The 18,915-nt window shown below is 49.0% G+C and overlaps 4 protein-coding genes across 4 annotated transcripts; 2 read left to right on the forward strand and 2 right to left on the reverse strand.

The window, feature by feature from the left end:
* Window positions 1-692: 692 nt before the first annotated feature.
* Window positions 693-2,304, forward strand: EDB91DRAFT_1307004 (glycoside hydrolase family 61 protein J; the record flags this gene model as incomplete). Its single annotated transcript, XM_041325051.1, has 4 exons — window positions 693-1,465; window positions 1,518-1,665; window positions 1,714-1,949; window positions 2,002-2,304. Exons 1-4 carry the CDS (start codon window positions 1,163-1,165, stop codon window positions 2,302-2,304), a joined length of 990 nt encoding a protein of 329 aa, XP_041173272.1. The 5' UTR covers window positions 693-1,162.
* Window positions 2,305-3,428: 1,124 nt separating this feature from the next.
* EDB91DRAFT_1085257 (uncharacterized protein) lies at window positions 3,429-4,553 on the reverse strand (the record flags this gene model as incomplete). The annotated part of the gene is made up of 4 exons (XM_041315878.1): window positions 3,429-3,609; window positions 3,763-4,206; window positions 4,364-4,403; window positions 4,472-4,553. 4 exons carry the CDS (start codon window positions 4,551-4,553, stop codon window positions 3,429-3,431), a joined length of 747 nt encoding a protein of 248 aa, XP_041173273.1.
* Window positions 4,554-5,312: 759 nt separating this feature from the next.
* On the forward strand, window positions 5,313-7,421 carry EDB91DRAFT_1059110 (UPF0187-domain-containing protein; the record flags this gene model as incomplete). Its single annotated transcript, XM_041314217.1, has 11 exons — window positions 5,313-5,533; window positions 5,581-5,732; window positions 5,817-6,415; window positions 6,471-6,525; window positions 6,578-6,659; window positions 6,712-6,760; window positions 6,816-6,872; window positions 6,926-6,971; window positions 7,086-7,105; window positions 7,156-7,186; window positions 7,237-7,421. 11 exons carry the CDS (start codon window positions 5,313-5,315, stop codon window positions 7,419-7,421), a joined length of 1,497 nt encoding a protein of 498 aa, XP_041173274.1.
* A 514-nt stretch (window positions 7,422-7,935) lies between these two features.
* Window positions 7,936-10,598, reverse strand: EDB91DRAFT_1227358 (UPF0187-domain-containing protein). The gene is made up of 14 exons (XM_041321004.1): window positions 10,444-10,598; window positions 9,989-10,376; window positions 9,800-9,939; window positions 9,137-9,750; window positions 9,026-9,080; window positions 8,893-8,974; window positions 8,791-8,839; window positions 8,678-8,734; window positions 8,579-8,624; window positions 8,518-8,526; window positions 8,439-8,458; window positions 8,358-8,388; window positions 8,142-8,307; window positions 7,936-8,086 (listed from the first exon to the last, which is right to left on the reverse strand). Exons 2-14 carry the CDS (start codon window positions 10,231-10,233, stop codon window positions 8,059-8,061), a joined length of 1,542 nt encoding a protein of 513 aa, XP_041173275.1. The 5' UTR covers window positions 10,234-10,376; window positions 10,444-10,598; the 3' UTR covers window positions 7,936-8,058.
* Between the last annotated feature and the right edge of the window lie 8,317 nt (window positions 10,599-18,915).

Genomic DNA, 18,915 nt, shown 5'->3' on the forward strand with positions numbered 1-18,915 from the left:
TTGGGAGTGCCGTTTTCGATCTTTGCCCCGCATTGTCTCTATGAGTTCATGTTTGGTAGCCACATGAATCAGAAGGTGTGCACAACCGCCACGTCAGCGTATTTCTGATGCCCAGGAAGTGAATGTCGGAGATTTCAAGACACGTTGAAGGATGCTCAAGTTCATTCGAAGAAGATGTTTCTGTGCACGTTATATATCGTCGCCATGTCGATGGAAATGTCCGCGATTGCACCTGTAACAGCCCATGCTTCGGGTGTACGAGCATGTAGAAAACGTTGGGGGTTCGAATGCAGCTGGAAGGAGATCTAGAGAGAAGTTGTGTCTTATCTCGCTAGAGCCTGAGAGAACAATGAACACACATCTATTATATATTCCCACGGTCCGCATGACGTTCATCTCCTTCGATTGATCTTCCACTACCAGCTGGCTCTACGTACTGCTGCGCTTGTGCTGCGCATTCTCCAAAACCAGTACACTCGATCAGAACGGGCGATCAATTGATAGTTTGAACTTATCGATGGACTCGAAATCCACGACTTTCTCCTTGTGCCTCACGGCTCGGTTTCTTCCTCCTGGTCAAAGTTTATTCAGCTGTGGTCTGGTACCCTGGTAGGAGGGTTTTCAAGATGCTCAGGTTAACGCCACGACTAAACCGCACCAACGGAGCGCTGGGGAACTCTATTTGATCCGACGACTTGATAAACGGAACTTGTTGTCGACGGGCTTCAATACTAATACGTGTATGCTCCGCTTGCAACCATGTGCTTCTCACCTTTTTTTTTTTTTGATTCATGAGGCGGAAGCGAGAAACACGCACTGGAAGAGGCAAACTTAACCCAATTCAATTTTAAAAATCATAATGAAACGGGATGCACAATGGTAAGTTATCATGCTTATTGTTCCTTGTTCTAATTCGGTCCACACAACAATCCTATAAAAAGCCAGTCCCAACGCCCCTCTCATGGTCCTTCGCTCTCTGTGATACATCAAGCTCCTTTGTCTGTGCATCACAATCACGGTGATCGCCTATTCAGCAATCACTTATTTGAACTCTCGCTGAGCGAGTCTTCTTGTTGTTAACCTTTATCTTCTCCTTCTCTTCCCGCCCTTCCTCATCTCTATCTTCTTTTTTCGACATCCGTTTACGTTTCACTCATCCACTATGATGCTCCGAACACTTGTCCAACTCCTCCCCGCCCTCGCCATCTCCACTCTTGTCTCAGCTCATGGATTCGTACAACAGGTCACAATCGACGGCACCGTCTACAAGGGCAATAACTTGAATGTGGAGACCCCTGCTGCTTCTATCATCCGTCTTGTCAGCACAAACAGCCCCGTAAAGGGTGCTACAAACCCAGCCATCAATTGTGGGCAAGACGCTCAGTTCGGTTCCCTAGTCGGAAATGCGAACCCTGGCTCTCAGCTCGAGATTCTCTGGGTCGGCGGAACAGACGGCACATCTAACGTGCGTAATTTTATATTTTGTTGCAGATCGGCAAGTAATCGCGAATGTACAGTGGCCTCATAACACAGGTCCGCTGATGCACTACATGGCCAAGTGCGACGGTTCTTGCTCTACATACAACTCGACGAATGCCGAGTGGTTCAAGATCTCTGAGCTCGGTCTCGAGCCCAACGGCAATACCTGGTACCAGGCAAGCCTTAGTCAGTACTGTTCCTGCTTTGCCTTACTTGCGCTAACATGGTTTGCAGACTCCCGAGCTCCCGCAAACGTGACGATCCCGAGCACCCTCGCGCCCGGAAATTATCTGCTTCGCGCGGAGATTATCGCTCTCCAACTTGCAATGTCAGAGGGAGGTGCTGAATTCTACCCTGCGTGCATTCAACTCCAAATTGGCGGTGATCAGACTCAGGGCCCGACTTCGAGCGAAGAGTGCACATTCCCTGGTTGCTACACTGATACTGATCCCGGTATCCTGACGCCAAATGTGAGCCACATTTCTAATACTTCGTTCGAACATATCATTGATTGCCGCACAGATCTACAACCCTCCCATCGAGTACACGTTCCCTGGTCCTGCTGTTGCAACCTTCGCGAATACCGGCTCGAGCTCTACTCTGTCTTCCCCTACTTCCGCATCGGGTTCCTCATTCAACCCTACATCAACGCTTGCTAACGGCCCTGCTTCCACTGTTATCGCTTCCCCACCATCCACCACGTCGAATTCAACAGCAACAGCAACAGGCACGTGCATGCTTAGTGCCCGCTCCAAGGAAGATGCTGTCAAGCGAAACAGCAGGACCAAGCGGATGCACAAGCAGAGACTCGTCCGTTCGCACTAAATGCGATCATTACGAGATGGCCAAGGTGGGCTTGACGCCCCCTTTCCTCACGACCATCATAAAATAAGGCTTGAAGCCTCATGGCACTGCGTGCCTCATCACACGACATCATTGATTCGGTTATCCACTCCACGATCTCTTTAACTCACTCTCGCTCACGTCTACACTCATTGCGGCTTCTTTAGAGCCAATCACTCTCCGTTTCGCATACGTTCGTTCTGCTTTGTGGATACCTTGTCCATTTGTGTTTAGGCGCCCATCTGGGATGGGCCCTGTCCATGTGTGTGGCCATGGTTATTATGACATGCATATTATTAAGTATAAATACACGGGATGTACAAAATTCTTGAAGCAATGTATTGATATGTATAACGCAATGGTTGATGCGTGGGGCACCCAACATCGATCTATGATGTATCCATTGGCACACTCACCCCGTTTCGCTCTTGTTCTCGGGGGTAAAACGGCTGCGGCGAGGATGTGCATTCGAAAGGAGATGAACGTAAGTACATCAATCATCTCCTATCGCTTGTGCGCAGCTTCTACGCGCCTGCGGATAGGAGATCATATGTGCCAACACGTTCGAGCAGGTTCCACCACGGCACCTTCTATTTTCAACAACCCCAAACAAACTCAAAGGAGTCCAAACAAGCGCCCCGAGGAATTAGGATTACAACGCTTCGGTTATCAATATACCTTGCGCATCCTCGCGTGTAGATGTTTTGAATTGACATCCCCTTGCAAGCTAGCTGCTGCTATTTTAAAATTTGCATCGCCTGACCGACACAATAAATATCATGATGTGTTTCAATTTTCACATTTTCATGGCTTGAGACTTTGAATCGGCGAAAGCTGCAGTCTGACTCGTGCGCATCGACGCCTGTGTACCCTGCCAAAGATCTGATAATGATCGACATAGCTACCCAAGCCGTCAGTTCGGTGTTGCAACTTGCCACCCCTTAGGTGCGCGTTGACGTGTGTTTAATCTGTATCGTGTGGACTTTGAACGGATTTGATTAGCTGACTACAACTAATGCAACTCAGGTATGTATACTAAGGAGCTCTTCAGAAGGGAAAGGAAAGAACACGGGAAGGGGAGGTTGAACGTAGGTATGTAAACGTTCTTAGTCACGTGCGTTGTCGATTGTCATGCTGTGCACTTCCCTTCGCTCGGATTCACTCTCACTTCCATCGTCAAAGTACTTTTGCTCGATTATGACTTGTGAAAGAGCCTTATGCACCAGGCGGTCGCCTCCAAATTGTTGATGGCAGTTTTGAGAGCTCCGAAAGTACGAGCTACTATCTCTTGCTCCGAGAGTGTCAAATGCCAAAAACAGTGGAATGATTGGGACCAGGACGTCAGACTAGACTTTGTTGGTGAAAATGGAGCCAGCGATGCCGATGCAGGGGCCTAGTTCTGGTTAATAAAAGTACCCTAGTGATGACACATCAACTTACCGAAGATAATGGATACGAAGGCAGGGAAGGACAGATCGGAGCTGCGTGATCTTATCCTGAGGATTGTTTGACTTTGCAAGCGACTTGCGGTAACAGCACATTGCTTCTGGCAGGAACGGTTCGGCACCGACATCTCCGATCTCATTCCTCCCCGCTGCTACCACTGACACGAACTTTCCGATCACCAAATGATAGTCACCAGCATAGAGGGGTATACCATAGGAGATGGAGTCAACCACCTCCCTGAATGTCTGCGTGCGGAGACGATAGTCCGCGTGAAACTTGCACATCTCATACGAAAATTCCCGGACAAAGCGATAATCTTCATGAGTCGGTTTTAGGTCTCCACAATCCTTCACGAAATCCCCAAATACAGGGTGGAACAGGATCCTCAGCTTTGCGAGGACGAGCGCATAGGAATTCAGGCTCGTTCCGCCGTTTATTCTCAGAGATCAAGGACAGCACTGCGACAGACGACGGAGCTTCGGAGGCCTTGTTGAGACATGTGTGTCTTTGAGTCGCAATCGGAATGTCTGGCGCCACCGGAACCAGTCGGTGGTCAGTATGGAGGAAATAGTAGTAATGTTGATAGATAACTCACCGGCATCCCCATGTTTGATAACAATACAAAGGTGCCCTTCCTCGGGAGGATCATGATGAATCTCGTTCTAAACGTTGCTTAGGACTCGGAGGTGTACCTTGGGCGTACCTTCGCCTTCCATTTTCAACAGCGTCAAACAAACGCAAAGGAGCGCAAAGGTCCAAGGAACCACCCCGCTTATTCCAAACATAACTCGCCGAGTCACATATCCATGCTTGAAAATATTGAGCCCGTCTCATCCCTAAGGCCTAAGGCCGGAGATTGAATGCATCCAGGGCCCATGTAACGCTTGCAAGTTGCTGCTATTTTACCATCCACATTGCGTGGCTACCGAAGTCCGACGTAATTATCTTCATGACTTCGCCAACCGGTGAAAGCTCCAGTCTGACTCCTACACCACGACACTTGCCCGTGAAGATCTGATGCTAGTCGTCATAGCCACCCTCGCCGCTAGTTCACCGCGTTACCACCCCTTACTCGGACGCATATTTAATCATTACCATGCGGGCTCAACTAAATCACGAGGTTCATTGCACGTCGGGTATGGTATTCGAGCAGTTACTGATGAAGCAAATCTTGCTGCTGACCAGTCGATCAGATAGGCAAAGGTCTGGTACACAGGCTGCACTGTTGCATGTATCTTCCATCGGAACTTGTAGTATGCTGGCAGTTTTCTGTAGGTATGTCAGACTTACTACTCTCATCAGACACGTGTGGAGAGCATGTTGAATTACAAGTAGGCGCATGATGGCGTGAACAAGGGGCCGTCTCAGTCGATGAACTCACAGTTTACGGTGCATGCGCCTCGCTTCCACTCCGGATAAAGACCCTTGGCAACGTGCCTTTTAGCAACAAACTCGACCTTTGACGACATCAAAAGCTTCTTTATAGCGCTTTTCGCCTTAAATCCCTCGCGGAACGTCGGTATCCACTACCCTACCATCTCCCCATGTCCCGACCGTTGTCTTCCACGACTTACTCTTCCCTTGATCCGTCTGAGCCCGCACAAACCATCGACAACTGCCAAACGTTGTGGGACATACTATCGACCACCGCTCTAAATAGATGCTGGCCTGTGTTGATTTGCACCGGTATCTGGTCGTCCGTACTATGCGTGATTAATCACTATACCCATGGACAACTATCGATTCAGCCGACTCTCATCACCGTGTAAGGTGCCTCGACCCCAGTAAATAATTGACCAACTCTTGTTACAGATTTGGTACCGTTCTAGGTTTCGTAATATCTTTTCGAACGACCTCCAGCTTTGAACGTTATAACGATGGCCGAAAATATTGGTCCCAAATTGTACTCAACTGCCGTACCTTTTCTCGAACTGTCTGGTTTCATGTCCCAAGTGCGCAAGTTCGTTCTTCTTCGCCGGATTGTTCAAAACAGATTCCAGATAATGCTATATCGACTCCAACGACTGATCACCCCATATCTGTTGAAGACATGGAACAGGACGAAGCCAAGACCTTGATTGAGAAGAAGACTGTGGTGAATTTACTCGAGGCTTTCGCCGTCAGCGTCAAGCATTACCTACGAGGAGAAGACGGAATTTTCTATGATGATCTTCACCCGCTTGTCTCCTTCATCTCACCATGCTCTTACTCACTCCCTGCCATCATCCCTCCCGCAAATCCCCCAGAGTTGCACCGTAGGTCGACGCATGCAAGCACACACTCTCACTATAGTCACAAAGTACCAGCATCCCCTGGAACGACCCAAGCGCCTGCATCCCCGTCCCACCTATCTGGCTCAAACCAAGTTCCGTTGGCAATCATTCCTGAAGGTACATCGCAACCTGCCATGACACCTGCAACACAAGGCATGATCGACAAGACCGAAACGCCTTACGATGAAGAATCTATTCGGCCCGCGGCCATGCCACGTGTGCACTCCTGGCGAAAAGCATTTCCATTCTCGTTCTTTTTTTGGGTGTGGGCAATAGTAAGGAAAGATGTTGGCCGAGCTGTTGAACCGAATGATGCGCGTCGAGATTTTCGTTTCAACAAAAATAACGTGCCTTTGGAAATATCTTTGTATTTGGTACGTATGCCTCACCATGCGCGGGAAACTCAAGACCTTATTTCGTTCCTTACAGAGTTCTTACATCTCCGCACTGCAAGTTCGTAAAACTGTGGATCCCCCGACTATAAGTACGTGTTTATTGATATTTTTCTTCGCTGTTACTGATAATTCCGTACGCAGGTTTGCTTTATACAACGCTTAATCAGCTCATAGATGCCCTGACTGGGTTAGAAAGGATCCTTACCACTCCAATCCCTGTCTCGTGCGTGATCGCCAGACCCTTTCCGCCTATGAACTCACTCCCTAGTACTCAGTTACTCATCACACCTGTGGATGGTGACACTGGTTTATTGTACAACTTTGGTGTGCAGAGATGTTTCTTTCCTACCCGCAGCCAGCTGATGTCTATACGTAACAGCCCTTCCAACTGTGGTCCACACTTAAATGGTTAACCATTCCAGCGTCTATAATTGCCGTAAGTCGATTCGCGAATTTCCTTGCGTTGCCGTGTCTCATTTGACTGCCCAGAGCTTTATGTTCTTTGGCTTTGTTGTCGCTGGCGAGGAAATTGAGAGTAAGTTCTGAAGCTAGGGTGATACACTCGTTTATTTAACGTCTCATCTCAGATCCATTTGGCGAGTTGCTTCATTCTCCACGACTGAGATTAATCTTATTGTCATCTATTCAGGCTATGACAGGAATGACTTGGTGCGTCTGTTTCTTTAACTCGCGATGCATATACTCACTCAGGAATAAAGAATATGGATTATTTTGTCCACAACATCATACGTACGCGATATTTATCTTCGGGTTGTATTCGTCTCATTCTGTCCTGTCAGGGAAGGAGCTTCGTGCTATTACAGCCATGCCGCCTCCAGACCCTGCGATTTGGGCATTTTCATCTCGGAATGATTTTCTAAATCTAGGGACACTTTCAGGAGGCACCGTTCCGAAGGACTTTGAAGCCCCATCTACCTGGCTTCACAGGGGGAAGAGTGAAATCCTCACAGCTTTACATGGGTAGGTCGTGTAGCAAGTTACGCGTGACAAACTCACATCTCTGCAGGGGTGGAGGCACTACCAAGGAGGCGCGCTGAGTCGTGTACGCTACTCCGCGCAATCAATCTGTTCGAGGAACACATGTCAGTGGGGCCTGGGGAGCCTGATGAGTTGGAATAGGGTGGACAGATATTCTAGCCATGTCCGGAGAATAGTACTTATTTTGAATCTTTGATCCTGTGTCGGCTTTTACATAAGTATACCGATTATTGCACAGGTGCTTTGTAGTCGCCCAGCCGCGCAGATATCACCACTCTCTAGTTCGCGATGATAGCAGGAGATGTCGAATCGGTCTTACGTACTTGTATCCAACTTAAAGCCGATGGTAATGGGAGTCAGAACATTCAGACCACGCGACAAGAGTCCGTATTTGTATTATCTCGATGAGCTACAGAATATGGTTGCTACAGTTTCGTTGTTGGCTTGGTTGTGGTTATAGCAAGGAGCGTGTAGTTCAACGCATAGGGAGTTATACGTTTCCACAAAACCAACAATTATTCATGAGATTGGACTAAGTACATCGCAAATATAACACGGTACCACAATTAACTATCCAGACGTAACTTCTCTGTTAATTCACCCTTCGGCTCCCAAGCGCCCTACTACACAGTAAAAGACCTGTGTTTGGTACTGTTACGGAGAAGTCAATTTATCACTGGCGTCAACATGGCTATGCACGACCTACCCATACAAAACTTTGAGAATATCCCTCTTTCCCTTGTCAAGCCAGGCAGACGGTGTTTCCTTCGGACTGCCCTTCAAATGGGTCCCAAGAAAATCGTTCTCGGCTGAGAACGCCCATATGGCTGGGTCTGGGGCCGGCGTGCCTGTAATAGCATGAAGTTCCTTCCCTGGACGGACGGAGTGAGAGGGATAAACTTCAGACAGAAATAAAACTTACGTATGATATCTTGCACAAAATGACACATGTCCTACATTTCTTGATGAGTCAATACATCTCCGGATGCGAAAATAAACGCACCAAGTCATTCTTGTCATAGCCTATTATGAGATAGATGACAATAAGACTAATCTCGGTCATTCAGAACGGGACAACTTGCCAAAAGGATCTAAGACGATATGATGAATAAACGAGCGCAACATGCTAGCGTCAGAACTTACTTTCAATTTCCTCGCCGGCAACGACAAATCCATAGAAAACAAAGCTCTGGGCAGTCAAATGAGACAAGGCGACACAAGGGGATTCGCAATGCAACTTACGGCGATTATAGACGCTGGAATGGTTAACCATTCAAGCGTGGACCACAGCTGGAAGGGCTGTCACGTATAGCGACATTAGCTAGCTGCAGGTGGAAAGAAACACTCTTACATACCAAAGTTGCACAATAAACCATTGTAACCATCCAGAGGTGCAATGAGTAACTAAGTGAGGAATGAGAAATCACAGAGGCAGCAGAGGTCTAGCGATCACGCACGACACCGGAATTGGAGTGGTAAGGATCCTTTCCAACCCAGTCAGGGCATCCACGAGCTCATTGAGCGTTGCATAAAGCAAACCTGTGAGCAGAATTATCGGTGATAGTGTACAATAGTTACGGAAAAACGTACTTAAAGTTGCTTGGTCCACAGTTCCACGGAATTGTAGTGTAGAAATGTAAGAAGTCTTTAAGGCTCGGAATGAGGCCCCGATAATTTCCGTGCATGGTGCGACATACGTACCAAGTACAAAGATATCTCTAATGGCACGTTATTCTTGATGGAGGGACAATCTTGATGTGCAGCCTCCTCTCCAAGCTTGCATGAAGGTTTCTTTAGAATTCCCCAGAGCCAAAAGAAAAACGGGAATGGATACGCTGATCGCCAGCAGTTCCTAGGAGGTGATTCGGCGGGTTGGAGAGACTCTTCATCATAAGGCGGTGCGATGGTTTTGTTGGTGCTGTTTGTTCCGAACGTTTGATTGGTAGGTCTTATAAGAGGTTCAGGCACGGCCGCTAAGTGGTTCGGGGAAGCAGGTGCTTGGGTTGTTGGTCCAGAGGATGCTGATGCATCGCGACTACGATAATCGATGTTCAGCCTACGGCGCAACTTTGGGTCATTCGCAGAAGGGATGATAGCAGGAAACGAGTAATGGCATGAAGCGAGGAAGGGGACGAGTGGATATAGATCTTCATAGTAAATTCCGTCTTCCCCTCGCAGGTAGTGCTTGACGCTGACGGCATATGCCTCGAGTAAATTCACCACCGTCTTTTTCTCAATCAAGGTTTTCGTTTCGTCCTCTTCGATGGTTTCAGCAGAAATAGGACAGTCCCGTGTTGGAACCGAGATGGCGTTATCTGTGATCTGATTGAGCGACCCCTGCCAAGAAGAAGAGAACATGTGCACCTGGGATATGAAACCACACAGTCCGAGCAAAGACGCGGCAGTTGAACACTATCTGGGCCCAGTATTTTCGACCGTCGTTGTAGCGGTCAAAACTGGACGACGTCCGAAAAGATAAGACGAAACCTAAGACGGTACCGAACCTGTGGCAAATATTAGTCGAAGATAATTCCACTACCCAGGGCACCTTACACTGTGATCAGAGTCCCCTCAATGGACAGTTTTCCATGAGTATAGTGATTAAGCACACATAGTGCGGACGACCAGATGCCGGTGCAAATCAACACAGGCCAACATCTACTTAGAGCGGTGGTCGAAAGCGCGGCCCACAAGACCGAAAGCGTATCCCACCATGTTAGGGATTTGTCGATGGCTGACGTGGGATCAGACGAGCCAAGTGTAGCAGCGTCAGTCTTGGGCATCGCAGGATAAGACATGAAGAGACAGTGAGAGCGTCGCTTTAAAACCCTTGCAGAAGCTCCGAGTTTAATAAGATATAGTCTTAAAGCGAAGAGAGACCCGCATTTCTCTACACGCGTCTGATGGAGTATAATTAACTGAAAGGCGCCCACCCATACTACTGCAATGTGAAGATTGGTTTTTGGAGTAAAATTAGCATGGTTTGGACAGAGAATCGGGATACATACAACTTCGCTGCCTTCGTGCACCGAAGATCTTAGCATTTAAGGTGATAGTGAGGTGGTGTAATTATAACCATGCCTCGTGCATCCCACATGACAATGCACATGATGTTAAATGATTTGTGCCGTTCATGTACTAGTAAGCCCGGTGATTGTGGGGGCGCAACAGGTCTCCTTTCAAAGCAATTTCGAAGAGTATGTTTGAGGTTGTTGAAAACAGAAGGTTGTGCCAAATGTCTGTAAACAACGACCACTTGCAATTGCAACTCGTGTGCATCCCTACAGATATTTCCCGTGGCCCACCAGCAACGATTCATCTAGATCTCTCTCAAATTTGTTCAAGTGCAGATGAAGCATGGACCCGAAGTGACGATGCGCCTCGAAACACAAAGCTGTTTGCAACTTTTAAGTTGCCTCGCTTGTTTGAGTACGCTCCTACGATCGAGAATTCTAAGGACTGTGTTACAGACGTCACTTAATTCCCATTACAAACTGCGGAATACCGGGCACTTGTTCATCCCTACTTCCTCTCTCCCAACTATGGTTTTCCAGTCCTAGCGAGCTAATACCTTACCTCAAGATAATTAGCCATATCAACTAGCAAGAGGGTGTTCCGGGAGTTCCAGCAATGCACGAATTGCGCAGATAATCTAGTAACTACAGTATATGCTCAGCAGATCTTCTCGACTAACCAGTCTACCCTTTGCTCATAGATGGGCGTACCTGACGTCTCCATATAAGCGTAAGCAAGAGATGCAAAACCTGCGCAGGAAATACGGACATCACAACCTTGTTCCAACGTCGAGAGCCATTCTAGCGCTTCAAGTCTCTACGTCACCGTAGCACGTCAAGTCTCACCGTCACCGCAGCGCACCAAATCTCCCGTCACTGTAGCACGATCAACACGCCGCACCCCTGCAGGACCTCGAAAAGGACGAAGGGTGGGTGGGTTTCAGGAAGAACGAAGATGAGTCTGGTCAGATGCACTTTATGGAGCTACGTGGTTCTTGAAGCGCTCAGCGAGGCCAATCGTGATATGCACGAGCCCACTGTGACGTATCAATAGACCGATCTCTTGCCGCTTCAGGTCCCTGTCAACTCCTCCCCCTCAACGTGGCATGCGCTTGTTCATTAATTCATGGTATCTCGGTCGCTATGCCGGGGGTTATACGCAAGGAAAGAGCCGAGAGCGATAGGAAAGGTAAATAACCGAAAGCGAGGAAGAGAGTGATAAGCTAAAATCGATCTTCCTTTAGCTTATCACACTGTGAGGTGTCCTTTTACAATATTCTTGCTCTGCGCATGAGAGCAGTGCCATCCTGACCAGACCTCGGACCCCAACACATACTCAGTTTATTCGTACGGAGGATCTGGGTTCCCGTGCCAAACCCCTCGTTTTTGTCCGGCCTGGGACTTTCGGATCCCAGGAATTTGTCTGGATTGGGACTAGGCCATCCCAGGGTCTTGCACCATCGTGTTGCCTACGCAGAAGAAGACGGACATTGCCGACGGGCGGTGGAGACAGTGGTATGCATTGGGCTCGCCATCACCACGCAGGGCAAGGACACGTAATGATGGGTGAATCACAGGCGCGCTGTGAGATGGTGAGGTCTGAGGTATTTCGAAGGAGTATCAAAAACAGCATTGTTTACCATGGCATTGGTAGGCTGATGTCCGGGATGATTGTAAGTACTTATCATCACTTGGGGGGGTATTCTAATAGAGGGTTGGCATGATGCAACTAGCAGAGGCAAGACAAGACTATTTGGCAATTCTCGTAACAGATGGTGACTAAGTACTGGCATACACCCGACTATCTGCAGATGCACATTGCTCCTCCTGTTGGGTGTCTCATCACCCCCACCTCTTCACATCACGTTCAGCAGTCATCCTTCATAGTTATTGTACGCGGACAAGACTTATTCCCATCTGAAAACTTTCCATTCTCCTGATGCCATCGCTAGCACGTCAACCGAGAACAATGAGGAGTACAATATCCAGATAGCACTTACCGTGTAATAATTACAGGATATTACTGTGCCATCGCTAGTCTCGCCCCCATAATTAATCTGTAGATTGTAACTGCCGGCCTGTCAGTTACTTTGTTCAATGAAGACGTGTGGGTGTGACGCACATGCACAATGTGAGCTGGTTTACTGGGTAGCTATAGTATAGGTTCATGACACTACCATCGACCTTCACTGTGGCTGGACACTGTACACACGCATTGGCACCAGCGAGGAAGCTGAGCAGCGCAAAGATGATGGAGTGTGAAGTAAACATGGGAAGGGAATGCAAAGCCATAGTAGTAGGCAGGTGTTTTATAGGCTGAACCTTCCAGTGCGAACATAAAGGGGTTGCTACTCGTTAGGCGAGAAAAGTTGAGCCAGAATGCATGATCATCTCCGCAGACTCGGAGGGAACTATGAACGTCATGACGACAGTGGGGTCGGGGGCCCACGAATGAATGACCGGTTCCTGGGAGGCCTTGGCTTCGCGTTGCTCGTCAGATACATATGTGCACGCTCATCGGACGTTGTGACTTCCCAAACAACGCTCTCCGTAATATGACCATCCTGGAATCGACGAAACTCATCATGGCCACCCCAATATAAGGGACCGTACTGGACAAATTGTTTTTTCGCTTTTGGCTTTGCGAAACTTGACTTGAGCTTAGATGTTGGAATGTCTTCCGCGTTACTATGATGTTTTGATTTTGATTTTGATGTGTTGAGCTTGACTTTGATGTTGAGCTTGACCCTCGGCAAGTGCCGGCAGAAAGTCCAGCGTCCACATCGCCGGCACACTCAATAACTATGTCACCATGCACGTTCCCCGCATCCACCCAACGCCAAGCCCCAACGACAATGTGCGTGTTGGACTCTGGACGTTCGGACGACGGACCGGGTGGAAGCCTAGCGACGTCAGAGTGAGACATGACGAGCGCAACCAGTCCATACAGCGAGACGACGCATTGACGTCGGCCGAGGCTGTCGAAATTAGTTTCTTTTATCTCTATGCCATTCGTCATTTACCGTTACTATACTGACTTCGTATAAAGTGTTGAGTTCATCGTACGGGCATCTCAGTTTCTTCTAGACACTGAGATGTAAGCCGTTTATGCTTTTCTTATTACTATACAGATCGCTAACGAAACGTAGATACATTGTTTTCTCAGGTACTTTACATTGTGCTATGCCAGTTTCTTCTAGACACTGAGATATACATTGTTTTCTCAGCTCTTACTCCGCTCCCGCTCAACTGTGATCACCACAGGTTATGAGCCCTGTCATGGCTATGGAACCTGCACTGCCCAGTACCAATTCAACGTTGTTCAGTGTCCCGAAGCTAGCCGAAGATGGTAGCAACTGGATCACCTACAAGGAACGAATGCTGACTGCCATTGGTGCGAGAGGATTGATGCGTTATGTTGACGGCCGAGCAGTGAAGCCTGCCCCGTTCAAAATCGATCCCGATACGAGCAAGCTGTTGAAACCAGACGGTTCAACACCTACAGAAGCGGATATAGAAGAGTTAGATAAAAGGAACGATGAGTACTTTCAAAAGGACTCACTCATAAGGCAGCAGATGTTCAGTATGATCATGGATTGACTCCTTCTGCGCGTACAGAAGCTCGAGGGCGCCACGAAGATCTGGGAGGAGATCTGTGATATCCACAAAGGCAAAACCGAACTAGTCCAAATTGACCTTCGTCGACGTCTGCAGGATATGAGATGTGAGGAGAGCGGAGACGTGAAGACTCACTTTAGTGAGCTCCTCCGATTACGCGAGTCCCTTGCTAGCATGGGTGCCGACATCGAAGATTGCGACTTCTATGCCATAGTACTTGGCTCCCTTCCCGAATCATATCGTCCCTTGCTATCGTCGATCAACGTAGCGGCTAAAATTGCCCAGAAGCCCCTTACCCCCTACGAACTTATCAGCGTCGTCAGTGAGGAGTATGAGCACAGATTACTTACAGATCGTCGCCCTATGAAAAAGGGCACCAACTCCGCGCTATCTGCTAAGGCTGGCCAGAATAAGCCCCGAGGATCGGGCAATTCCACCCAAACTGACCCCAACATTACCTGCTTTAACTGTGACCGTAAAGGTCACTATAAAATGGACTGTTGGAGGCCAGGAGGCGGGAAAGAAGGTCAAGGGCCTAACCAAAAGAAGAAAGGGAATCGCTCACCAAAGCAAGCCGCTAACGCCGCAGCGCAGAACGAAACACCAGATGAGTACGCCTTTGTGACATCAGACTTAGCAGCTGTAGCAAAGCAGCTCGACGTACCACTAGACTGTCGAGGCGCCATCATGGATTCCGGCGCGACTTCCCATTTCTGCCCCGACCGTTCAAAATTCACCAACTTCGTGCCGATTGCCCCGCAGGACGTTCACACTGTGGATGGATCTGCCATTAGTGCTATAGGAAGGGGTGATGTGAGGATAGACTTGCCTTTAGGTGATAAGCACACATCGGTAACGCTGAAAAGCGCACTCTATGCGCCAAGGATGGCCTTTACACTCATTTCCACGAATCGGATAACCGCTGTGGGCTTAGCTGTTCATTTTGAAGGGAAAATGTGCAGGATACTCTCACCTGGGCCAAAGCGCAAGGTCATAGCAGAGATACTGCAGGTGGAGGGTCTCTATAGCGTTGTCAGTCGTCAGACTGGAGCGAGCAAACACCGCAAAAGGGAAGCTTACCATTTGCGAGTTGCATCGCGTTCTCGGCCATATCTCCCAGACTGCAGTTAAGCAGATGGTCGAGAAGGGTCTGGTTGAAGGAGTGGAGTTGTATCCGTCATTGACGCCCGAATTTTGCAATGCGTGTACCAAGTCTAAAGCCACCCGTCAGCCATTTCCCGAAGAGTCGAAGAATCGAGCGCTTACCTATGCCGAAATTGTCCACACGGACTTGTGGGGTCCAGCGCAGACCGCGAGCCTAGGTGGCTGTTCCTATTATATCAGTTTCACGGACGACTTCTCCCGAGAGACGAAGGTCCAGTTCCTGAAGCTCAAGAGCAAAGCACTTACCGCGTTCAAGCAATATGAGGCGAATGTCTCACGTCAGCACCCTAACGCCCGCATCACTAAGCTCCGGTCGGATCGAGGCGGCGAGTACCTTAGCGCTGAGTTTAATAAGTACCTGCAGGACCAAGGAATAGAACGCCAGCTTACCGTGCATGACTCTCCACAGCAGAACGGTGTTGCCGAACGACTCAACTGTACCCTTGTCGAGCACGCCCGAGCCATGCTGCTTGCGAAGGATCTCCCGAAGTACCTGTGGGCCGAGGCGATTAACTACGCTACTTGGTTGAAGAATCGCGTACCTTCTAGGGCGATCCTGGGGAAGACACCATATGAACTGGTACATGGCAAGAAGCCAAACCTTAGTGATGCACATGAATTCGGCACCACCATATATGTTCATGTGCAGGACGCGGGGAAACTTGAGGCTAGAGCGGAAGAGGCTGTATTTGTGGGTGTAGACGCAGAGAGCAAGGGCTATAGAGTGTACTGGCCGTTGAAACGCCGTATTTCCGTGGAGCGCAATGTGACCTTTGCGCCCATGGCAGTCGTGGTAGGCGAGGATACCCTGAACGAGGGGGAGTCCAAACCGATTAGCGCTAACACAAACAGTGGAGACGCACCTGTTCAGGCCACCTCTCCTCCCCAACCTCCCACCACTCCCATCAGACCATCCCTTCGACCCCAAATGCCACCTGCACCAAGATCTACCCGCGTTCATCCACCCCCAGGCTACTATGCAGCCCTCAATGAGGGCCAGACCGCACTAGCAGCTGAGTCCATATTTGAACCTACAGACTCAGACTTTGTGGATGAAGAGGCGATTACTCACTGGCAACAGTTTGCTCTTGCGGCAGCTGATGGGGAACCTACCTTAAGCCAGGCCTTAAACGGCCCAGACGCAGTGGAGTGGCAAGAAGCGATAGATTATGAGATTAGTCAGCTTGAGAAGCTGGGAACGTGGGAAGTCGTCGACACACCTTCGAATGCTAACATAATCCCCTGCCATTTCGTCCTAGCCACGAAATGCGGGCCAGACGGCCAGAAACTCAAACTCCGCGCCAGACTGGTTGCAAATGGACAGCGTCAGCAATATGGCCAAGACTACTTTCACACATTCGCGCCCACCTCTAACATGGCCACCATTAGGACAGTGCTCGCCATGGCCGCCCAGCAGGACTGGGAAATCCACCAGGTGGATATCAAGAGCGCCTACCTCTATGCGGAGATCAAGGAGACTATCTACATGAGGGCGCCGCCTGGGTATTTGAAGAAAGGAGAAGGGGGAAAGGTGTTGAGACTGTTGAGGAGCTTGCCTGGATTGAAGCAAGCGGGTTTCGAGTGGTCAGAAGAATTGGCTGGGGCATTTAGGAAGATGGGGTTTTCGCGTTCGCAAGTGGACCAGTCAGTTTACTTCAAGCGTTCAGAAGAAGAACACACTGTCATCACCGTATTGGTCGACAATATGGCCATTACCTCGAGGCATCTCCACCACATCCAGAAGTTCGAGGACGAACTCACCCAGTACTTCGAAATCTCGGACCTCGGGGAGCTCAACTGGCTCCTCGGACTCAAAGTCGAGCGTAATCGTGTCAAACATACCATCACTCTCTCCCAGAAGGCTTACATTAACACCATTCTAGAGCGTTTCTATCTCACCGAAGGCAAGAGCACCCAAACACCGATGGAGCCAGGCGCAGACCTCTCGGATGCGCAGTCGCCCGCGACACATGCCCAGCATGAGGCAATGCGGGACGTGCCCTACCAGAGAGGGATTGGATCGTTAATGTACGCCGCAACCAGCACCCGTCCTGATATCGCTTTCTCCATCACAACACTATCGCAATTCATGCGCAACCCCGGAAGTGCCCATTGGGAGGCAACCAAGCGTGTACTTTGTTACCTCAAGGGAACTGCTAACTATGGAATAACGCTAGGCGGCTCCGACACTGGCCTAGAGGCCTACGTAGACGCAGACTGGGCCTCACAGGCTCATTGTCACGAATTCCCAATACGAATCATTTTTCTTTCCTCGGTTTTCCTTCGGCTATGTCTCATACCCGAACCGATCACGTGACACCACTACCTTTCACATTATCACATCATCACCATGTCACAGTTTCACCACTTCACATTTCACCAATCACATCTCCGATCGGATCTCCTACACCCAGGGCTAGAACTATATGTCTTCCTATCACTTAATCTCCGTCTCTGACATCATTGCTTATATATCGCGACGTCATCCTACGTCATGCGCAGTATCGTACGACTCTTTTCTCATTGGCTGATTATTTACAGACTCAGATATCTCCGACTCAATGTTATGTATATAGGTAGGATAGTTAGCGTAGTTTCTCTTTAGACTTAACCTCTTCGTTCCTACCCAGTGTAGACTCAGATGTTCACTCTCAATATCATCTCTTGCTCTTATCCTTGACGAGTCCTAGTGGTTGTGTTAAGCCTTTACCATTTGGTGAACGCTGATCATAACACTCATCGCCACTCCATGTCCGGGTACCTCGTGCTACTCAATGGTGGACCCGTAGCTTGGAGCGCACGTAAGCAGCCCATAATAGCGTTATCGACAGCTGAGGCCGAATACATCGCCCTGACTACTGTCGGGCGCGAGATCTTATACCTCCAGTTGCTCCTTGAAGAGTTATATGAACCTCCCACTCTCCCTATACCGATCTACTGCGATAATCAGGCGGCCATTGCACTCGCATCGAACAACAAGTTCCAATCCCGTACTAAGCACATCGACCTTCGCTACCACTTCGTCAGATCGCATGTCAAAAACGGGACCTTCAGCCTCACCTATTGCCCTACCGAGGATAACATCGCCGACGCCTTCACGAAGGCTCTCCCACGCCCACGCCTTCAAAGGTTGAGAACTTTGATGAGCCTGGATTGCGCTCGAGGGGGAGTGTTGGACTCTGGACGTTTGGACGACGGACCGGGTGGAAGCCTAGCGACGTCAGAGTGAGACATGACGAGCGCAACCAGTCCATACAGTGAGACGACGCATTGACGTCGGCCAAGGCTGTCGAAATTAGTTTCTTTTATCTCTATGCCATTCGTCATTTACCGTTACTATACTGACTTCGTATAAAGTGTCGAGTTCATCGTACGGGCATCTCAGTTTCTTCTAGACACTGAGATGTAAGCCGTTTATGCTTTTCTTATTACTATACAGATCGCTAACGAAACGTAGATACATTGTTTTCTCAGGTACTTTAGGTCGTGTCTGGACAACGAGTAACAAAAATTCAAATTCAACTGAGCCAAGTCACATGGTCTGGGAGATCCCAGATCACACACCTTGTCGGTGAGACTTCTGATTGATAACACTTCGCACATATGGACCATGATATTGACCTTGAAGCCCAACAACAACTTGACCAACGTCGGCATTGCTGGACCATGATTCTCATAGCCATG

Source organism: Suillus paluster (assembly GCF_016628075.1).
Source record: "Suillus paluster strain FC165 chromosome Unknown EDB91scaffold_67, whole genome shotgun sequence".
Lineage (NCBI taxonomy): Eukaryota > Fungi > Basidiomycota > Agaricomycetes > Boletales > Suillaceae > Suillus > Suillus paluster.